At 51.5% G+C, this 23,243-nt stretch overlaps 1 protein-coding gene across 3 annotated transcripts in view; it reads left to right on the top strand.

The window, feature by feature from the left end:
* Pcnx2 (pecanex 2) overlaps positions 1-23,243 on the top strand; it is a 175,331-nt gene that overhangs the window by 140,429 nt on the left and 11,659 nt on the right. For all 3 annotated transcript variants that reach the window (XM_078023065.1, XM_078023064.1, XM_078023066.1), the window contains 3 exons: positions 6,475-6,728; positions 11,267-11,500; positions 12,425-12,537. In XM_078023065.1, the coding sequence (XP_077879191.1) occupies positions 6,475-6,728; positions 11,267-11,500; positions 12,425-12,537 (601 nt within the window). The remainder of the gene's footprint in view (positions 1-6,474; positions 6,729-11,266; positions 11,501-12,424; positions 12,538-23,243) is intronic.

The raw sequence follows: 23,243 nt of genomic DNA, 5'->3' as shown, positions 1-23,243 counted from the left end.
TGGTATATGTAAGACACCTGCCCAGTATCTGCTGCTGGGCTGAGGAAGGCAGCGACCACTTTAAAACTCAGTTCAAATGAACGATCGTCTTTGCAAGACGTTTTGGAACAGCAGTGGACAGCACTAAATGTCACCATGTGGCTGGAGTTTGGGGTTCTCTGTGGATTTCAGTTAGATCCTTTGGGACAACTGAGGTTATTTGGAGCGCCCATATCAGAGAGGGAGGAAGCTCAGGGGGCCAAGAGTCTCCCTCGTCAAAGTGTGCTGTGCATCTGGCTTAAGACAAGGTTCTAGCTGCAGATGGCGGATCCCTGTAGACTCTCAGTGGCCTTTCTGTTGCAGGGCACCAAGGTCAAGGTGCCCTTTGAAGTCCCCAGCACTCCATCATCTCCCTTCACCTCCTCTTGGTAAAGTATGCCCCTAAATCCCAGTCCCCTCCCTTTCACCTGAAGTAGGACAATGGGCGACTGATTCCCCCATCAGCTGTGTTCCTGAGTCCCCCTTGACCTTGGAGGCTGCAGGGGAGCCTTTCTTGAGTACCTTTTTCTCTACGTTTCCTTAGTACATGAACATCCCACCGCCTGTCTGTCACCTACAGACATTAGGCTCAGATGTCTCCTGCGCTCTCTGCCTTGACACCCCACACCTCCTTCAGGGATCTGTCTTCTGGCTGAGGCTTCTGAGCCAGGCGACACCTGCCACAGGGTGGTCTGGGATGGAAGGCAGCACTGGTGGTTGGCTATTGGCTGCTAGACCTTCTGCCGGGTAACCCCTTTGACTTCCCATCTTCCCCAAGAGAACATCAGCCCTACCTCCAGCTTGGCTGACGTTGAGTGTGGCTTGACCACTACCCAAAGTAGCCACAGGCCCAGGCATATCAGGGAGAGACATCAGCAGTCCCTGCCATCCACCACATCATAATTGTCCAAGCTAGGTAGGGACCTTGGTCAGCGAGGGCTGCTGTAACAAGTGTACCACAGACCGTGTGGCCCAGGCAACCAAATGTCTCCTTACAGTCCCAGAGTCTGGCAAGCTCAAGGTGGCTTCTGGGTTTGCGGAGAGTATCTTGGTGCTGTGTCCTCACTTGGGGGGTGAGAGTGGCAGAAGCAAGCTCTCTGGTGCTTCTTCCTACAGGGTACTACTCCCACCATGAGGGCTCCACCTTAATGATCCAGTCACTTCCAGGGTCTGGCCCCAGAGCCATTACCCCTCCATACTCATCAGCACATGAAGCTGGAGGGGGATTTACACTCCTCAAAGCTCTCCCAGCCTTCCGGTTTCCAGAAGCTTCTCTGGAGAAGCACACAGCCAAGACTGGCCCAACTTGGCCACCCCCAGGGGAGCTTTGGCTTTTGCTTTGACGGGTTCCATTGCCCCACACTGAAATGCTAAAACAGCTTGTGCAGTGTTATTGAGGACTTGTCACCATATTGCATGTGCTCTCTTTATGAGGATCCTGGGGACAGCCTCTCTCTGGTGTCTTTGCCAGAAATAGCTACGATCTTCCAAGCAGTTGGTTGTTTTGTCCTGAGGACATAAGGAGCCATTCGGTCTGCTCTCTGCGCTGGCTCTGGGAAGCCTGCAGTGAACCCCCACTGCCACCAGTAGCTGGCAGGGTGTGAAGAAGGTGACAGGACCCTGGTGCTGCTTCTTGTCCCTATTTTTATGTAAATTATCACTTGCTTTCACATGTGGATGCTGTGGTAGATGGACTTTGTTCCTTTTTGGAATCAGATAGGTATTAATAAGGCCCGCCCAGCCTGACACTGGCAGGTGTGACCCAGCAGCCTGGAGACAGGAATGGAGCAGGAAGAGGCCAGGTGGCCACAGGAGCATCCGTCACAGAGGGGCAGCTGCCCACGCCGGCTGCTCAGCAAGCCGCAGGTCTCCCGTGTGGCCAGGCATCTGGGGCCTGCTGGGCACATCCGCTGACACTCTGAGTTCCAGGCTTTAATTAGGCATTCTCGTCAGAGCTAAAGGACTTGAGAGTCTCCCAAAACTAATCAAAAAAAATCATGACTACATGGCTTCTCTGCCACACTGACTTAGACCACGAGAACATGGCCACATTCGAGGTGCAGAGGGAAACACGGGAGGCAGCCCTGCCAGCTCAGTGTCACCCCCAGTGCTGTTGAAGGTCCTCACAGTGCAGGAGTGGCTTGACCTTCAGCCTTCCTTCCAAGGAAGGCATTTCTCTGAGCCTGGTGAGCCCTGCTGAGAATGTGAGCCTTGCTTTGCATCTCAACCACAAAACCAGAGTTCCAGCTTACTCCAGTGTGATCTTGTACAACCCTTTGCTCCTCAGAGCAGGTCACAGAGACCACCCTGAACTGTATGTCCCCTGTTGGCAGCTATGACTTCTCTGTCACGCCTGCATGGTCCTTCATGGCAGACTGCCTTTCCACTGCCCAGCAGGCCGCTGTGGTGACTCGTGTCACAGGGGTTGGACGTCCACCGGTTTCGTCTTTTCTTGCACACGCAGGACCACGCACACAGGTGCTTGGCTGCATACCTGCATTCACCCACACACCTCCAGCCCTCCTGGTCTGCTAAGGTGGCCTGTCCCTGGCTTCCAGCCCAACATGGTCAGTACCAGAGTGGGCTGGAAGAGTGCAGAGCCAGAGAACTGACAAGAACTCACATGTCCTGAGCTCTGGAGCTCAGCCAGGCTAGCCGATCCCTTCAAGTGCAAACCTCCCGTAGGCCTCTTCCTTGTGTCTCCTGTGAAAATAGCCTTGCTTCCTCCTTGGAAGAAGACTTGCTTCTTAAATTACATTATCAACTTGTGCAAGCCAGCATCACCTATGTGCCACTGTGAGATGGCCCCCACAAGGGACCCTGGCAGGTCAGCCAGCGGGAAGACTCCTGGAGCTTGCAGTGTGAATGGCTCCCTGCTCACAGTCCAGCTGTGTGTTCTACACACCTGTGCAGAGGGAAGACAAATCATAAATGGCAGATGAACTAAGAGACCTGTGAAATGTTTTGGAAAGAATGCTTTCAGCTAAGACCCAAATCACTGACATCTTGGGGAGAGAAGTGCCGTCCTCAGACCCGAATGAAACCATCACTATCTCATTCTAGGATACAGCCTGCTTGCTTTCCCCTTCCAAACATGAACTACCTCACAGACTGTATCCAACAGCCCAGAAGGTGCTTTATTATTTGAAGGTTGTAGGTGTCCGTCTCTAACGTACTGTTGGAACTGAGGGAAAACCTAATAAACTCTGTCTTCACTGGCTTTTAGTTAAATGTAAAAGTCACTAATTTGGGTGTCCACACAGCTGGGTGATCCATTATTATTCTCCCACTAGCTGTGCTGTAGACACAGCTTCTAGGTGGGGGGTTTTGGTGATAACAGCTTCCTGGGTTATTTCAGGGACTGGAAGGTGGATTTTGCTGAAAACGCTGACTCTTCCCATGGGTCTGCAGATGTCTGGTGGGTGCCTGGATCAGGATGACATGTCTTGGCATCTTCTTCAGATTTTGTCTGTCTTCTTTGCTGCCTCAACCTTTGGGTCAGATTTCTGTTCAGCTCTGCGTGTAAATGTGTTGATCTTTTGAGAAACGTTTTGTCCAGAGCTACACAGCAGGCTTGACTCGACGAGACTTGCCTGGTCTCTCCCCTCCCCTTCAAGGCCAAAGACACCAAAATTAGAGCAAGTGAGACAAATTTCTGCTGAAGGCCACTGGAACAGCCCCTAGAAATCTCCTGTCATCAATCCTTCCCCCTTTGCTTCCTTACAAGGCCCCCGACACATACCTGCATCCCACAGGAATCTTCTATCTTCTTGGTTTGCTGGCTTTCCAAATAATTCTTTTCCCTTGCCCCCAACAACTTGTTCTCAAGTCATTGGCCTTTTTGATCAATGAGGAAAGTAATTTGGTTCAGTACCTTTATGATCATCTCACTAGTCTGACGTAGCCTTTCTTTATCTGTCTTCATATGCAATGTAATACAGTATGTTGCATGCCATGGATTTTCTCAAAAGGGTATACGCTGCCTGTGCATACAGTAAGTTAAAGCAGAATTCTTCCATTGGTCCAATCCACTTTCCATTCCACCATCCATTCCACCAACCATTCTACCATCCATTCCACCAGCCATTTTACCATCCATTCCACCAGCCACTCCACCAACTATTCCCCCTACATTCCATTCAATTTCATCATCCATTCCACCATCCATTCTATTATCCATTCCACTATCCATTCCACCATCCATTTCACCATCCATTCCAACATCCATTCCATCATCCATTCCACCAGCCATTCCCACCAGCCATTCCACCAGCCATTCCCCCATACATTCCATTATCTATTCCTTCATCTATTCCACCAACCATTCTATCATTCATTCCATCATATTAGGATGTCCTAAGTACCTGACAATGTGACATGGAATTACAGAGAAAGAGATGGTAGGAGTGGCTGTAGTAAAAGTTTTTGTGCTTCAATCAAGTGTGAGTGCTGGGTTGGTGTTGGAGTTCATGAATTAGTGAAAATTACAGTACTAACTACCACCTTTGGGGGTTACTCATCACTTTGAATGTGCTGTTGGATTTCAGCCTCACAATAGCTCATTTTATTCATAAGGAAACTAGCTGGTACCAGGCGCACACCTTGAACAACGTCCAGTTGTAGTGACTAAAGTTTAGTAGTGACTAAATAAGCCCTATTTAGTCACTACTGCTTCCCATAAAATAATGTTCTTCTGGGTTGGCATTCAAATGGTATCTCCAGAGAAAATCTTAGATGAGTTAAACATCTTTAACTAGTGGCTCACAACAGGTAATTCCTTGACGCAGGCCTGCAGTGAAGCAGGCCTCTCTCAAAATGAAATTGCCCAGAGACTCTCACATCCACGTTCTTTACTGCTACTCCCTCTACCTCCTGTATTTTCTCTCCTTGTTAACTACACTTTGAATGACTATTTTATTCAGGTATTTTCATTTCTGCAGCTGCCTTTTCTCCTTCCTAAGCTACCTGGAGTAGCAATCCTTTGGAATTTCAATTTCACCCATGTCTTTAATTTCTCCCTTCATTCTTCCCCCTTGCCTGGGACTCCACTGTCTTGAAGAGCATGTACAGCCCACCAACAGTGAAGGCTTGCCTCCCAGCCTCTCCTGTTCCTCTTCTCCATGACTACAGTTGGCTTGGTCTCCATGACTACAGTTGGCTTGGTTGGTACCTCTTCCTGGTCTTGCCAGCTCTTTCTGTCTTCTCATCCCTACAAGGCATTTTCCTGATTGACCTCCTAGTTGCTAATGTTCTCTCTTAGGGTAAACTCTGTGTCTTAAGACTTCAAACTATGAGTCATGTGATACCCTCTGGAACCTTGGATCACATCTGCACACAATTTCATGGGAAGTTCTGCAGATCATCCTGGAACCAATCATTATTAGACCAAGAGTCTTCTCTGCAAGCCAAAAGTTCCTGGGTCTTCTGGGTCATTATTCAGAAATACGACCTTCACTCTTCCAAAACATGTTGGCTGTCTCAATGTGAAATTAATTTAGTTCAGATCAGCACTAATCTACTTTTTAATGGAGAAAAGATTTAAAAAGTGCAAGTCAGATCAGCTGGCTCTATTTCATTTTGTCAGCAACCCTCATGTGTAGAGTTTGAGGGAAGAATGCCAGGTGTCTTCTGGCCGGAGCTGCTGTCCAGATTCCACGTAGTTCTTCAACATCTAACTTTAGGTCCCCACAGTCTGTGAAATTATCCAAGTTTTTGCTAAATGTGGAACTACATTTTCATAAACTGTGTGGCTGGGCTGCTCCTTTTATTCCTGTAGACCTTGGGTGCATTGGGTCTGTCTGCCGCCCGGCCACTGAGATCAGTCTAGATCCCCATTCTGCATTCAAGGCTGTGCAGCATCCCCAGGGGTTCAGCTTGCTCCGTCTGCCTCCTCTCAGGCCTGATGACAATGTTGAAGGGGAGGGAGCATGTGGTTTCCAAGGCTGCTCACAACTGCCACTTCATCCCGTGCCTGGAAGGGGGTCCTCTGGAAGGCACCTCTGGAAGGCACCCCGTCCTCCCCATCCTGGTCTGCAGCGTGGGTAGACGGTCCACCTCAGGGCTTGGCAGCAGCTCCCTTCCGGGGCCTCCTTCCTGGTGACACTGGAGCACACACCTGGCTCCAGCCTCCTCCACCTGCCACCTTCCTAGCTTCCTGTCTGCTCAGGGACGGCCTACAGGTCAAGGCAGTCACTGTCCTTCATTCAGCCTTGGTGTCCATGAGAGCACTACTCCCCCTGTACAAAAAGACAGGGAGTAGGTGGGAATCAGAGTGGCTGTGGAGGTCAATGGCGCTGAAAATTGTGCCCGCTGGGCTGTGCTTTGAACTAAACGTGAGCGTCTTGGTTCTACGGCCCCCCTTGGCATCCTCCCCTCATGAAGGCCAGAGGAGGTCCATGCTGCAGGAAGGTCCCCGTGTGACTTCTCCTCTGACTTCTCACTGCTTGTGCTTGGCAGGAACCTACTGCCAGCAGCGGGAGGTGGAAGCCATCATGGAGGGTGACGAGGATGACAGGGGCTGCTGCTGCTGCAAGCCTGGCCACTTGCCCCACCTGCTCTCCTGCAACGCAGCCTTCCACCTCCGCTGGCTGGCCTGGGAGGTGACGCGGACGCAGTATATCCTGGAGGGCTACAGCATCATCGATAACAACGCAGCCACCATGCTGCAGGTGTTCGACCTCCGCAGGATCCTCATCCGGTACTACATCAAGGTACCGCTCTGCTTCCCCACACTTGTGCCCAGCGGGTACTGGGCGGGGTACACGGTGATGGTGGTGGTGGTGGGTGTGAGCAGCTCCCAAGAGCTCTTGGGAGAACTCACTGGTGCAGTTTGTCCCCTGCTCTGTATCCGAGGTCAGGCTGGCTTTGGGCAGGAACGTTCTCAATGCTTCTTGTGAGGGATCCTGCAGGGGCTGGTGAGCCTGTGGCCGCAGCCTGCCTCAGCCTGGGGCGTGGCACTCACAGGCGCCTGCTTTCTCACCAAGCTGCAAGGTGTGCACATGGTGGTGATTATCAATCTAATTGAGTCACAGTGTCATGTGTGACATTCTGCAGACTGTCCACTGTAGAACTAGAAATTGTTTTTAAGCTCCTGATTAAAATTCAAAATAGAGTTGATTGGTCCAGTCAGGACTGGTTCTGACAGCCTTTCCTCCTCACTCCTGTGGAGAACAATAACATCTTTTTTCAGTTGCTTAGAAAACGTACAGTTTGGGCTGAGTCTCCTGGAGGAGAGTCCTGGGACGAGCGAGGAGGCAGTCTAGCTGGGCTTAGACGTTTTCTGAAGGCACAGGGATGAGCCAGAGCAGCGTGGCGGAGAAGTCTTGGTGCTAGTCCCCTTCCAGGGGTGGGGACTGCAGGGACATGCATGGGAGGAGCCCTGCACAAGCCACAGAGGGCACCACAAGTCGATCCAAGGAAGCAGCAGAATCACTACAGACAAAACTCCCTCCACTCCACCCACAGAGGCTGGGCCAGGTGAGATGAGGGGATACAGACCAAAGAGATACCGAGCCCTGCAGTCTCAACCACTGCAGAGGGCCACGTTCAGAAGTTTGGAACAGCTGCTCTGAGGGGTCCCAGCGTCCGCTGCAGAGGCTGCAGTGTACTGGGGACAGAGGTGGCCTTTGGTGTGGGGAGGGCTAGCTGCTCCTCCTTCCCACACGGCCTGTCTGCAGCACCTGCTCCGTGGTAGGGTGTGAGCAGCAACCCTGCTCCAACTCCTGGAGTGCATGCAACAGAGTGCAGGACTTCAGATCCAAACTTCCTGCAGTACTAAGTGCTGAGTCTGACCTTGGGTCATCCAGGAAGGTCAGGGAGACGGCTCAGGCAGTTCTGGCCTGGGACTCTGCCATTGTGTGGTCAGCTCCCCCCAGGTCCCCTTTAAGAAGGATGCTGCCAGGAGCTTTCCTTGCAGCCAGTCCAGCAGACTTGGGGTGCCAGGTGTTGGACTTGGCGGTGGCACATACGCGTGGGAAGCCTCCGTCTCATACACAGACAGAGCTGGGCCGGCAGCTCTACCCCAGGGGTCCTTAGCCACCAGGGTCCCCCTGGCTCCCACCCCCACCTTTTAAGTATGTACATGTTCCAAGGTACCAGTGCAGAGCCTAAAGGGGCCAGGTGTCCCTAGACAGGCTCCCAGAAGTTGCCACAACTGCCCTGCCGTGCCCCTTGCCAGACTGTTGACCCAGAAAGGTCTGGAAAGTGTGCTGTGGGCATCCTTGAGCCCGAGTGAACCTGTGTGTTTATGGAAGAGAATAAGTGGCAACCAGCCACCTCTGTTGTCTCTCTCCAGGAGAGAGTCCCCTATGCCCCTCTGTCATCTCCCTCTAGGAGAGCGTCCCCTGCACCCTCCTTTAGTTCTTAGGAGGCAGCAGGATGGGCAGGAAGGGCTCCCAAGGGAAGCACATTCCAGGGCACCCAAACCCTGTTTCTACCCTGTGGTGCCTGCAGATGACCTTCCCATGGGCCAGACGTGTGGACTGGCAAACTCCACACCATGGGACCTGCAAGTTGCCACACATGGGAGACCAGGCCTCCCAGCTGCCCCTGAGGATTTGGGCTACATGTCTAGTCCTGCTAACGGAGGCTTCCTCCCTCCTTGTATGAACTTGGCATTCACTAACCTCCTCTCCTGACCCTGGGCAGGTGTCCCACCCCTGTGCTTCCTCAGATGACCATCACCATCTGACAGACAAATCCAGGTACGGTACAAACAGAGGGAGCTGAGGAGGCCCCAGACCCTACCAGGAAATCAGTGGCTTGTGGGGAAACAAGACCCTTGGCTCTCTTATCTAAGAAATGGGAGTGAAGACCTCCTCTCTCTGGGTGGGAGAGGCACACTGTTCTCACAAGGTGCTTCTCAGGAGCCAGGTCGGACCCCAGCATCAGACTCACCCTGCAGACTCTCATGTTCATCTGGAAGTTCTGATGCTGTGGGCCTGGGGCAGACCTGGGCCTTGGTTTTGTTGTTTGTCTGTTTGTTTCCTCAGTGGTTTGAACACCTCTAGGCTCAGGAACCAGTGCAGACATATCTGTGCTCAGGTTATACCATCAGCACTCAGCAGGGTAGGGAGGGGTGGTCAGCCGTCCTGGCCTCACGGCTTCCTGCTCATTCGTATGGACACTGCATGGCCCCTGCCTGGAGGCCACTGCTGGACACAGCTCTGGGGGCCTTGCTGCCCTTCCAGGGTGGCAGCTCACAATGGTACTGGTTGCCAGGCATGGATGGAGGGGGGCTGCAGAGGTGGGGCACACAGAGCGGCGGCAGCAGCTCTTGGGGAAGGCAGAGCCCAGTTGCATGGCCAGCAGAGCGCTGTCTCCGTAGCTCTGAACTGTTCCAAGGTTTGAGAGCTTAGCCTTGTCCTTTTTATTATCTTCTTGCTGGACAGGCAAATTGAAAAAGGAGAAGACCTTGAAGTAATTCATTCACACAAAAGGATTGTTTTATCTTCCAATATCCTGGCTCCTTTCTCCCACCCTCCATGAGTGTATTTGAAGTTACCTCCTCCCTGACAACAGGAGGTTTTCCCTGGTGTCCCCTCTGTCCTTCTTGATCTGTGAGTGCTTGAAACCCTCCTGGTGTCATGAACCAGCCTCCTGCAAGGGCCCCGCCTGCCCGCTGCCTTGTTTCTGGGCAGCTTCTCACTTGCTGTGCACACTGAGGCGTGAGGCACAGTGCCCTGGAGGAAATGCTAAAAAAAAGCAGCTGGGTGGACTGTGCCCATCTGTGATGATGAACCCGGAGTAGCCCTGGTGTGGCAGGCACAGTGGGCGGGTCCGGCAGGCCCCTGTGCAGCTCAGGTGAGGGCTCCTTCACTGTCACCACAGAGGGCCTCCACAGAACTTCCCGCGACAGGCTTCCTGCTGGGATGAGGGGGACATGGGCCCCAGGTGCTGTGCTCGGGAGCTGCAGGGAGCCGGGTGGGCTCCGCATCAGCTCTGCAGGGTGGCCAGGCCTGGGGCAGGCTCTGACCTCTGTGGTCCAGGGTCCTCAGGAACCACTCTGACCTCATCCTTGTGGGTTCTCTTAATTCCTCCCTAAAAATGGTGAAAGGCAAACCAGGCAGCAGCCTTCCATCTGCTGTCTACCTAGGGCATGGCTGGGCAGGTGGGGACTAGACCAGATGGTCACAGGGCCATGTGTTCACAGGGGCCAATCTCTATTCTCCCTTTGTAATTAATGTTCATGTAGAAGCTGAGCCTGGGGCCTGGGCGCAGGCCTGGGCATTGCTGTAGTCACAGAAGATTGCTCTTAACCCCAGGAGACGCCTGAAACCACAGACAGCACCAGTCCTGTGGGGGGGCTCAATCCCGGGCACAAAAAAGAAATAAAGGAAATTCTGTGCATGTTGGACGTGGCTCTTCAGCATGCCCAGGTCTGCTGCCCTGTAGGGCCCAGGTTCTGGAACAGTGTTATTTCCTCAGGCCAAGGACTGGCCTTTTTGAAGAGTGAGTTCCAGAAACCACAAGACAGCTTTTCATAAAACTGCGACTCAAAATAATAAGCCTAAGGGCAGCTCTGTCCCCACTGGGACTCACAAGCGCAGTGTCCATCCTGGAGACAAGGGCTACTCGTGAACACATCACAGATGTCCACTCCTGGGCGTCAGGGTTAAGGTACATATGTGTTACAAGCTCCATCCTCTCAACCATTCATAAGAACTGTGTGGTTTCAGTTCCTGGAGGAAGGGTGGCCTGGCCTGGTGTCCTCGCAGCCAGCAGGAGCCCAGGCAAAGGACGCCTTCCTTGCTGGCCTCAGAGAGGCAGGACTGGCTGTCTCTAATCACAGAAACTCCGCTGTGGTCTTCTGTTAGCATTAAGTTCTCACCTTCCCTTTCCTGGGATGTCTGGGAAGAGAACATTCTAGAATGTCTCAGGCGGTTAGCTCTGTGCATTAAACCCAGCAGACACATCAATGATGCCGTGTGTGGGGATTTCATGGCTTGTACTTACCCGAGTCGACTTACTTTTTGAGATCTAAGGAAGTCTGAGAACATCCTCCTGGCATTCGAATGTCTTGAGAGCCGGGCCCTGTGGGGGACACCTGTGACTCAGGAGGCTGAGGCAGGAGGTTCGCAATTCAAAGCCAGCCTCAGAAACTTAGGGAGACCCTGTCTCAAAAATTAGAAAGGGGGTCTGGGGATGTGGCTCAGTGGTAAAGCACCCTGGGTTCAATTCCCAGTACAAAATAAAAAAAGAAACAAAAAACAAAGACTGGCTTGAGCGCTGGGAACCCCTCTCTCTACAGAGCATCATATACTACATGGCCGCCTCGCCCAAGCTGCCCTCCTGGGTGGAGAACGAGTCCCTGCTCAAGTCCCTGCAGCCCTTCTCGCAGTGGCACCACATCGAGCGGGACCTGGCGATGCTCAACGTGAATGTGGACGACGACTATGTGCCGTGCCTGCAGGGTATCACCAGGGCCAGTTACTGCAACGTGTACCTGGAGTGGATTCAGTACTGCGCCGGGAAGAGAGAGCAGGTAGCGGGGCTGATGCTGGGCCCGGCACACGGCAGGGACCAGGCCGTCACGGTGTCCCTTCTCACACCCCAGAGTAGAACAGAATAGAGGAGAGGGAAAAACATACTTGGTCAATGTTAATGGAACAGAGAAGCCCACACTAACTGGGAAATGAATGTATCTTGCCTCTGGCAAAGGGTCGGGAAGGTATGTTGTCCCTTTGCGCTATGTTCAAGGCCGGCGCAGCAGTCAGCCTCTGTGATAGTGACAGGATGTTGGAGGGTCGAGGAGCCATGCCCCTGGCCCAGGCCCTAGATTTTGAATGAGTGGTAGCAGAGAAGGCAAGAGGCAGACCGTGCTTTCTCCAGGTGAGATGAATGTCTCGATTCTCAAGCCAGGCTTGGCCTCTGCTGGCCAGGCTGTCACGATGCTGTGGCTTCTCTGCTCCTCAGTCGTCTGTGGTACCTCTTCAACTTCCTCATCAAGGTGGCTTGGCTTCAGTGTCCTCGGTGCCCCTATTAAAACTGATTTAGACCACTCTTGAAACTCAGCTGTGGATGGTGGATTCCTGCCATTCCCAGGGCCCTCCCCAAGGGACAGGAGAAGGCCCTCTGTGTGGGGTTTGTGGAGAGCTCAGGGGTGTCCCCCTGTAAGTACTGCCATCTCCTTGACCTGAAGTGCTGCGTTGGAAACCTCAGAGCGTTCGATCAAAAGCCCACAACTGAAAAGGTTTCTCTCTGAAAGGAACTTCCCCATTCTTATTTTTTCCATGTCTGACCACAAGTGAAACTTGTCCAGGAAGCCAAGCTCCTGGGCAGGGTCATGTTGGAGGGGCCTGGGTGACCACGTGGCCACCTAAGGCCCCGTCTGGCTCCACACCTGGGGGACTGCTGCTGCCTCTGGAGCCTGTGTGGAAGCTGAGTTCATACCCTTGCTCTTTTTCAGCCTTCAAAGGCCCTAGACAGTGACGAGGATTCTCCTCTGGTGACCCTGTCCTTCGCCCTGTGCATCCTGGGGAGGAGAGCTCTAGGAACCGCAGCGCACAACATGGCCATCAGGTACCTGGGGACACCGGGCCTTTCTGGACTGGTGCATACATCCCTAGCTCAAGTTTGGGCTGATTCTATCAGTCATTTTCTTCAAACTGAACCTCTTGTTTCTTTCAGCTACTTCTTTCCACAGTAAGTCAAGTTGGGCCTGCCAGTGGACATTTTTGGTCACTGTGATCTTTGGAGGCACTGGATTTGGGGACATCATTAATACAGTCAGTTGAGACCCAGGAATCCTGAGTTATAAGTGCCCCAGTGCTGAGAGGGTTCCATGAGATGGTGCGTGTGACATACTTAGCCTGGCAGAGGTGATGCTCAGGAGATCTGGTTCCTTTCCTGCGATTCCTCCCCTCCTCCCCTGGTCCAGACCCCCATCCCCTTGTCCCTGCAGGGCTTTGGGAGGTTAGTACCCTCTCCTGTTTTTGATGCTCTCTTTCCACTGGATCTCCCCCCACCTCCAGGGGTAGAAATAGCCCAAGAATCTTTGGTTCAAGAATGCAGACACATAAAGCTCCCTCCTGGCCCCTTCCATCCTGTCATTCAGGCAGCACCCTTCACAACACAGCAGTGACCACGCCCACCATCTCCATCTCTGTCCTGTTCCTACTGCACCAGTCAAAGGACTGGCCCATTCCATCTATCACCTACACATCGCCCAGATCAGGGACGTGGCCCTGGCTCCTTCATTGGTATTCAGCTTGTGGCCCCCAGTCTGAGCCCCACCCTGTTGGAATTGCCTTCATTGGTGGCTCTCAACCCTAGACGCGTACAGAAGTTTCCCAGGGGGTCTTGTGTATCCCGGTGCCCAGGCCCTGCCTTAGACTGGTTGACTCTGGCAGAAGCTCTGGCTGGAGCCACACATCATTGTTTTCAAGCCCCCTGTGATTTCAAGATGCAGCCAAGGTTAAGGACCACACAGTGCTGGGGCAGTTAGAAAAGAAAGGGGTCCTCCTTTTGCCCTCCTGCCCTGGTCCGCCTCCCAACTTGGTATTTTTGTATTACACTATGAAATGGTGCTCTGCAAAAGGTCTGTTTTGACATTTGAATGAGTGATTGTTATTAGGTTGATGATAAGCTTGTAAAGGCAGAACCCACTTGTCCATCCTTCTGACAGCCTCAGCCCTGAGTGTCAGGTGGCCGGCTCCAGGAGACTGGCTGTGCTTCCAGGCCTTTCCTGAAGGGGGCGCTAGGATCCATTACTGAAGGCAAGGTGTTCAAGGTGTGTCCACTGAGTGGAGCACAGGTACCAGGTGAAGAGCTGTGGGCCTCTCCCCACCTCTCTCTGGAGTCAGTGGCCTGGGGTCACCAGCAGGAAGAGAAGGACCCCAGTAGTTAGGTTTGTGACATCAGCAGTGCTTTTTCTCACTTCTGAGAGCTGCCAACTGCCTGTCCCTACTACTTGTAGATAAGTGCTCTGCATAGGTCCTCTCACCTGGCTCAGCCTCACCCTGCAGCCAGCCATGTGCCCTCTGTGGCCAGCAGGGACTGCCTGATTGCTGGAAGTCTAGCAGGAGCTGGGCAGTAGGGGTGGCCTGAGGCCAGCTCCTTTTCACACCCTAAGTTAAGGACAGCATTGGCAAAGGATCAGGCACCTAAGTTTCAGAGTGAGCCTCAGATTTCTAAGCCTTTGGGCAGATGGTCACCTGAGGTTACCTGAGGTTACCTTACACTTTTTGTTGGATTAATGCAAAGTGCTTTATGCATTTCAGGTTTTCCTCCTAAGTGGCAAATCAATGCTGCAAATACTGCCCAAGCCATATCGAACACAGTGTCAGGCTGATTCCATGTGGTTCTCTGTATCCCTGGCGACATGCTCCTGCTTATCTGGCCTTCTTTCTTCCCCCTGATTAAAAGCCATGCTTATTGGGCTTTTGTGACTCTGTTCTTGTGGGCTTTTCTTTGTTTACAATAGCTTCTCACACTCTGCTTATTGCAGTCACAGTGAGAGGTAAATCCAGGCAGGCTCTCCATGTCCTCGGGAAGGCCTTACTATCTCCGATTGGCTCCTTTACTGAAAGGTCCTGGGACCCAGGAGCATCTGTTTGGACTTGCGGTTATCACCTTGTCCACACCCTGGGCTTGGGGTTCTGTCCACAGACCCTAAAGAGATGCTTTGGCTGGATGTTGGGGAGCTGTTGGGATGCCCTTGAGGGGAACGGTGGCCTGCAGCACTCACCTGTCTTCTGCCCAATGCTGTGCTTCATGTTTCACATGTGAATGTTCCCTAAGTTGTTTTGCTTAAAAAAAGCAGAGGGGGGGTGTCCAGAATTGAAAGATTCTAAACTTAAATTTCATAAATGTCTTTAGAGCATTAAAAATGAGGTTTGTATTTTACCTCTCCCTCTTCCTGGTCCCTTTCCTCTACTCTACTGGGGAATGATATGGGTCATATCATTCCCCATTGTCCCAATATTGTCCAGTATTTTTTTTCAGTATTGGGGACAATATTGTCATATTGTGGCATGTGTGAATATGTAACGACACTTCCCACTGTTGTGTACAACTGTATGCACCAATAAAAATATGGAAGAAGAAAGAAAGATAAATAGGATTTGAACTCAATTTGGTGTCAGAATTCAGACTCTAAGCCAAATTTTCTTCCTTTATTTTTTATTTTAATTAAATCCTTATGGCCAAGAGCTATCTTTCATTCGCCTTTTCTTTCCCCATCCCCAAGTACTTTGTCAGTACCTGGAACATGATAGATATGCCACTAACATTTGTCAAATGGTTGAGTGAATATTGGCCCTATGATCTCAAAAGGATAGTTTCTGTGATTAGGCTAGGTAGCAAGGGTGGAGAGATTTTGTAGATGAATTAGGGTCTTTAATCATTCCACTGAGTTAATCAAAAAAGAGATCATCTTGTGTGGGCCGACCTCATCAGACTGCTTGCTTGGACTATTGGCCTCGAAGGAGCTAAGAGCCATACTGTGTGGAGTGGCGTGGTGGGAGAGAGCAGTGCCTCTGGGGCCTAGCTTCAGTCCTATGCCACAGGAACCCATCTCTGCCACTGTCAGAGAGAGAAAGGAAGGAAGCCCTTAACTTCAGACAAGATCTAGCTGTGACTGACACCTTGACTTTAGCCTAATAAGACCACAAACAGAGCGTCCAGCTGAACCCATGGACAGACTCCTCACCTGTGAAAACTGGGAGCAGTCGATGTATGTTGCTTTAAGCTCCTAAATTTGTCATGATTTATTAGAAACAATAGAAAATGAGTTCAAGTACAGTGTAGTTCAACATGAGATTTGGGGGTTTTGTTGAATTCTTAGATCTGCACGTTACAGTGATTAGAAGCATAAACAGGCTTCGGAAGACAGAAGGCAAAGGGCTAAGGGGAACTGTGTGTAGAAACCTGCTCATTTCCCCTTGCCCCTAGGTCCTCCTCTGGACCTCGCCTGTTAGGAGTTGAGACCCTCTGTTCCACCATATACGGCATCCATGAAAACAAGTCTGCCCCAGGTCCAATTATGTTTCATATTTTCTGTTTCCTTCCAGATCCCTGCTGCTATTCTACTGCCCACCATTGATTTGTTCTTTAATATTTTGATACGTTTTTGTCTATATAATGATCCCCATAAAATGCAGTGTTACTGAGCTAGTGTGTGTGTGTGTGTGCCCTTAATTTACATAAGTGCTAGGTGTGATACTTTTCATTCTAACTTATTCTCAAACTTATGATTTCAAGATGTCATCACAGAGGTACAGTTAGTTTGTGGTGGTTTATTGCCACTATTGCCGAGAGCGCATCTGTTTCCCTAGTGTTTGGACATCAGGTGGCTTCCAACTCTTCAAACACATCTGCAGGTGCTAGGGGACATGCTCGGTATGGTATGATGGGCCATGGGACAGTGCTTGCCTGGGATGGTGTCTGCACTCCTGTCAACAATATGTTGGAGTTCTGGCTCCCCATAATCTTACTAGAGTTTAGTATCACATGATTTCTAGTTCATCCAATTTGATGAATGCTCAAGTCTTACCTCATTACTCATTCAGGGCTCCCTTCCTGTGACTTGCCACCTTTCTTTGCCGGCCCTTCCTTCCTTCCTTCCTTCCTTCCTTCCTTCCTTCCTTCCTTCCTTCCTTCCTTCTTTCCTTCCCTCCTCCCTTTCATACTTCTTTTCTTCTTTCCCTCCTCTTTATTTCAGATTTATAAAGGTTTCTTATATATCCTGACTCTTTCTTCTAGGCATTGCAACTATTTTCACCCATGTAATTAATTCTTCATGTTTTTTTAGGGAAGAATTGGTATTCGTTTTTATACAATATTTTTGTTTATTTATTTATTGTTTTATGTGGTGCTGAGGATCAAACCTAGGGCCTTGAACGTGCTAGGTGAATGCTCTACTGCTGAGCCCTTAATTCTTCATTTTGATGGACCAATTTGCCTTGTGATTTGAGACTTTAGGATCTTTTTTGCAAAGTCTTCTCCAGCCCCTTATCACAATTTTTTTCCTTTCACATTTAGTGTTTTATTTAATCTGTAATTCATTTTATGTACAAGAAATCCGTTTTATCTTTCATTCTATATCAGATCAGTTTCCCTCAGTACATTCAGGAAACGGTCTGCTCATCCCCACTGAACCTTGATCTGCTCATCCCCACTGAACCTGGTCCTGCTGTGCCCTATCAGGCGTGGTCAAGCAGGGGTGCCCAGCCGTTTCTGCTGCATTCATCTACTGGCTTCTGTACTAGTGCTGTGCCGATCTTTAAAGAAATCGGTAACTATGTCCTGTGTGTTAGATTCAGATCCAACAAAAAGCAGAAACCCAGACGGAGGTAGGGCAGGAAGTCAGTGATTAAGAAATGCTTGTGATCTGTAGAGCTGGGGAGCACCCAGACAGACCACAGTGCCACCTTGGCCTCAAGTACAGGAGACACCAAGGACAGGCTGGGCTGGCCAAGGCTATAAGGCGAGTGCAGCAAGGTGCCCGGAGGATGCCAAGGCCAAAGTGACTTTAGACTTATGCTGTGTCCCCAGAGACAAGCTCACCCTATGAGCCCTGCTGTGCGAACCTCTGGCTGGGAACGAGCACACCCTTGGGCATGACCCAAAGGTGGCAGCTGATTTCAGGGTGCAGCTGGGGAGGGTGGGTCCCTCACGCCACGTCAGAGGGCTGGGAGGCCTCCCACTGCTCCCCACCAGGTGGTCTGCTTGTGGATTCAAGTGTGGATGCTTCAAGACCGACAAAGTGATTCCTGGATCTTAAAATAAATTTTAGAATAAGCTTGTCAAGTTCTTAAAAATATCCTGATGCACTTTATGTTGGAATTGTATAGACTCTGAACTAATTTGGCAAGAATTTGTGTCTTTAAAATGTTAAATTTTGCCATTCAGAAACATCATGATTTTTTATTCAGATATATATTGTATAGTTTTTGTGGTTTCAAAAATTCTTCATGAAGCCTTGTGCATTCAGTGAGGTTAAACTTGAGGTGATTTGGAAGATGAATGGCTACTGAAAAGACTCGTCATCATTTATCTGGTGTATTGTCCCTCAACACAACACTGCTGTGCTCTCTTTATATTTAATGTGCAGGAAAACATCCAATGACTTATTTTCTTTTCACACTCTGTCCTCCATCATTTAAGTGGACGAGCTTCCTCTCTTTAAAGGGGCATTATTAACATAATACCTTCTCTATCCAGAGCGCTTAAGAGGGCTAGCAAATGAACCAAAGTACTTCAAGTGCTTCGTAAATGGAAAAAGGCTGTAGAGACTGGAGTTTTCACGGGGCTAGCGCAAAGTTAGTGGTTGAGACATGCTGTGAACCTTGGGTGGGGGAAAAGTGAGGTTTGGCTTGGGCTTGAGACCATCTGTTTGTGAGTCGCAGAGCTTCCTTCTCTTCCCAGCTGGCTACTGCTTTCATCAGGACAGGAGGCTGGTATTTTTAGAATTTGGGGAGTGCTCGCAGATGGTGGTCTTTGCCTTCAATCATTGACAGGATTGTACTGTACCATAGTAGATCTCCTGGGGAAGCACCCTTGCTTCCTGAGTCAGGCTCTGTCATGACATCACGTTCTTTTACACAATGGTGAGTTCAATTTACTCATACTTTTTTTTTTTAGATGGATACAATCTCTTTATTTTATTTGTCTGTATTTCTCTTTTTTTATTGTGGTGCTGAGGATTGAATCCAGTGCCTCACATGTGCTAGGCAAGTGCTCTAAGCCACAACTCCAGTCCCAATTTGCTCACATTTTATTAATTTTAATTCCTGTTCATAGCAGAGAGGCTCGTCATCTGGCGCCTGTGCGTATGGACCTGTCCTGGTACAGTTTTTAAACCAGGAGTGTGCCCAGGTGGACTTTGAGACGCAAAGCATCCTCCTCACACATTCCATATCAAAGAGTCCTGATGGCTTTTGAATATAGTCCCCTGGTAAGTCTCAGGCACCACTTGGCTTAAGCTTCAGCCTCTGCTTCACTTGACTGATGGGTTAAGGAAATGTTTTGACTTGACAAAAGCTTTGATGGACAGTTCTCAAGAAAGAAAATAGGAAGGATGAGAAAACAGTCATCTTAGCTGATGTGCTGAGCAAGTGGACACAGCAGGGAGACACAACACTGGGCTAGGTAAAGCCCAGTGTTGGCCTGGAGGAGGACGGGCCAGGGCAGGTGTGCAAGCCACACTGAGCATTTCTTAAACTTGAAGTTGGGTATATCTTCCTTGAGCTGCCCCTGCTGAAGAGGGCCATGGGCATGCTGGGAGCCCTCAGCAGGAAGCCAGGTCCACTGGCCCTGAAGGCCACTGAGTCGTCATTCCCACCTATCAGGCCCAGTTCTCAACTCCCCGCACCAGAGGCAGGGAGGTAGGTCCCAGCCGATGCACCACTGACCAAGAAAAAGGTCAGGAGAAGACCCCACGTTTTACAGCCCAGCTGGTCTGTTTGCAGAAAGAAATTTGCTGACTCTTGGAGCAGATGAGGCTTCCAACAGGACAAGACATCACTGTGAACTTGATCTTGAGAAGTGATAGCAAATGAAGTCAGGCCAAATTGCACCCTGTCAAGCCCCGACATGCTTCCCAGAGACAAGAGGTCGTCACGTCACCACGAAGCCTTCCTCACACCCAGTAGACTGCGGAAAGGAGTGCTCTCCAGAAACCCAGCCGTCATCCCTGCTCTTCCTCCTGACCTTCGGTGGGAGACGAGACCTCACACTGGGGCCAGCTGTCGTATTGGATCATCTTGCGAAAGAGATAAAGATCTCTTGCCAGAGTAGGGTTGGAAATTCAGATGCCAGAGTCTAGAGGAGAAAGAGAGGTAGTGAGAGGATGCAAGAGCCTGCCTCAGGAGGTGCAGTCAGGTCATCAGGACACACCTGGAACCTGGGAGCTGGGGAAGTATCTGGTTAAAGGAGAGCGAAAGCTATGTGCTGGGTGTGGCTCTGTGAGGAGGCGCTGCCCAGTGTGTGCAGGGCCTGGGTTCCAGCCCGAGCTCCGCAGGCTGTGAGCAGAGTGTGCATACTGGCTTAAATGTGATGAAATGGCTGGGGCTGACCTGGAGGTGAGGCACATGATGCCCGCTCTGAGCTGGCCTTTAAGAAGATGTCCCCAGCTGCACATCCTAAAAGCAGCTGTGTTTCCTGGAGAGGTTGGTAGCCTGGGGCTTGCTTCCAAGTTGCTTCAGTGTAGCATGAAATCCTGAGTGATCATTCTCACTATCAAGTCCAGTTTGTCAAATTCTTCCAGTTTGCTCTTCTTAAACAGAGGGGTGATAATAATGTGTCCTATGCAAGATAATACGAGTCTGTGGGATGGGAAGCACTTGCAAATCCACAGAATCCATAGGTCAGCAGGAAAACGTAGGCTGTCATTCGTCCTCCGGCCTTGCTTTGCTGGTCATCTGGACCATGCTGTTTGTTTGAGGACCCATAACAGCCATGGAAGTGGTTATGAATCCTGTGCTCAGTTGCTGGATTCTGTGGAGGGTACGGGAACTTGCCGCAATCCTGGGCAGGGACATGGGCTATGATGCAGGTGGACGGGCAAACAGCAAGCTCAGGAGAACCAGCCTCTGACACACACGACTGCACACATTCTGCAAGTGCTGCACCTGGGGCCATGAGCTGCCCATCAGAAGAGGCGTGGTAGCATTCATGCACACGTGGGCCAAAGTAAGCAAGTTGTCCTTGTGCTGAGGATGCCCTGTGAGTCCTGCAGAAACTGTGCCCATGTCACATGTTTTCCCCAAAGCTTAAAATGTGTTAGGGCCTGACCCCAAACAAAGATGCAGACAGCAACCCTTCTCCATCCCCGGGCCATCTCCCTCCAGGCTGCTGTTCTTCCCAGAAGGAGCCGGGCTCCTTAGCAGCAGCGCTGCAGTGTTTGGGGCTGGAGGGTCCCCACAGTGCCATCCTGCACATTGTAGAGGCACCCCGACCTGCACTCAGGGGATGCCAGGAGCATCACTCACAGCAGCTGTGACATCAGAGATGTCCCCAGATGTCACCAACAGCCCCCTGGGGCCAAAGTTGCCAATGCTTGAGAGGGTGCAGGATAGATAGGTCAGCTGAGCTGGTTAGTGACCTTGAGCAAAACTGAGGCTCAGAGGACCCAGCGTCCTCTCTCTGAAGTAGAGCTATGAGGACCCCAAGAGCAGCAGAAGTTGGGATCCTGTCTGGCTGGCCGTCTTCTGATCGTCTTCACCATGAAGGAGTGGGCACTGGCCAGCTGGGCATGCACCAGCCTAGGTGGACTTGGAGCTACAGTCCAGGCAGAACGGGCTCTGCAGGCAGCCTCCAGCCAGAGGACCAAAGCACCATGCTTCCTCTCTGTAGCCACCACAGCTGGTGGCATCCAGGACAGCAATGGCGACAGGTCTGCCAGGCCACTCAGTACCAGCATACAGTAGCCTGCTCAGCCGCATGTGCCCGCTGTTCCAGCTCAGAGGACTGATCTCAGCATCTGCCGCTCACGGTCAGCTTCAGACCTGGTGTGCTTCTGCAGCCATTTTGATTTTGTTATAATACTGAGCACATCCCTGTTCAGGGGGCATCTCTGGCCGCAGTCCTCGATCCTCCACACGTGCACATGCTCTCTAACGTGTCTATGCGTGCGGGAGTTTCTTTGGATCCACCTCCCACTCTGCCCTGGAGTAATCCCAGCATCAGAGCTGGGGTGTCCTCTCTGCTGACTGCCTGCTGCGGGGCTCCTCCCTCCTCGGGTGGGCTGAGTGGGGCTGCCCTGTTTCCCAGCCCTGACCGACCCTCGCACCCCTCTCTCCCGGCAAGGACAGAGCCCATTCCAGCTAGGCTGGGGCGGGAGCCGTCATTCCTCAGTGATTTCCTGTGAGCACCATACCCAGTAGTGCTGCAGGTGTCCCAGAGCCCTGCTTCCCGCCACCCACCCCGTCCCACCCGCCTCTTCATTTTCTCAAGAGAAAAAGGCAGGTAATGAAACAACTTCCTGTAGGATATCTCCATCTGTGAGGCCCCAGGCTGGTGCTGCTGAAGGTCATTCCAATAGCACAGCATTGACCTCCACTCCGTGTCCTTTCCTGGGAGGACAGAAAGGGCGACTGATATGTGCACTCAGGCCTCAGGTGGGGGCTTGAGAATCTGAGCAAGGCTCCGTGGAAACCTGGTTTCCCCAGGAGGAGTAAGCAGGGGCAAGCCACCCTGCAAACCGGGCCACTCTGCCTGTGCCTTTCTGTGCCTGTGGGTGCTGCGAGTGTGTGGCAGGCCTCTGTGCACTGTACCCCTCCCACATCTGGAGGGATGCTGCTCTGGGCCTGTATGAGGCTGGGTGCACTCGTAGCCTGGTATCCCTGACACTTGCCCGAGCAGTTCCCCACTTCAGTGCCCAGCGCCCACCCCAGACAGCAACATCTCCAGATGTCTTGGTGAGACTGAAGCAGGCCTGAGTCATGACTGACGGTCTCCACTCCTGGCAGTAGCCCTCCTGCTAGGCTGCCAGTCTCACCTGCCCCATGACTGCCTCTCAGTGCCTCCCAGGTGATGGGCTGCTGCTCACAGCCCCAGGAAGCATTTGCTCTGCAAGGCAGGATCCTCTAAGCAAGGCAGCTTCCAGCATCTCCTTCTGGAAGGTTCTGGGCTCTTCAGGCCACAACACCCTGAGCCCTCCCTGTCCGGCCCAGCTGCTCCTACTTCCCAATCTGCTCTGGTTCAAAGCCTCAGCATCTTCTCAAGGGAGTTCCAGGAGGAGATGAATGACGATGGTATCTCTCAGGGTGAGAAGCTAAGCCAGCAATCACTGGGACTGTTCCCCTGATGTGAGGTCTAATGTGCTGCGTTGGTCAGACTTCAGCTCCATGAGCCGGCTCATTAAGTCCTTAGGAGCAGAGGTCCCTGGAGATTCTCCTCCGCCCCTGCTGTGGGGATTCTCTTGTCCAGTCCAGCACCATCCAGGATGCTGTTTCCTGTACTTGCCTCACAACTACCCCTCAGGGTGTTGGTAGTGACTATGTAGAGTGTAGTAATAGAAGTAAGGGGCGGACGCAAAGAAGGACTGTCCTCGGGTGCAGAAGTGGCTTTTCCAAGCCCACTCCCATGTCAACCAAAACAAAGGCCCCGTCCTCGAGCAAGTTCCCCAGGGTGGCATCCCTGTCCCCACCCAGGTACTGCTTGGTGACCTGCGGGTAAGGTGGCAAGCACAGCAGTGGGAGCAGCTGGAAATGGAAACTAGGCCCAATCCCAGGCACTGGACAGGGCACGCTGGGGATGAACGTGCTCCCAGAACCCACTTCAGT

Source organism: Ictidomys tridecemlineatus, chromosome 10, assembly GCF_052094955.1.
Source record: "Ictidomys tridecemlineatus isolate mIctTri1 chromosome 10, mIctTri1.hap1, whole genome shotgun sequence".
NCBI lineage: Eukaryota > Metazoa > Chordata > Mammalia > Rodentia > Sciuridae > Ictidomys > Ictidomys tridecemlineatus.
Note: the sequence above shows the minus strand (reverse complement) of the source record. Positions and strands in the feature narration are given on the sequence as shown.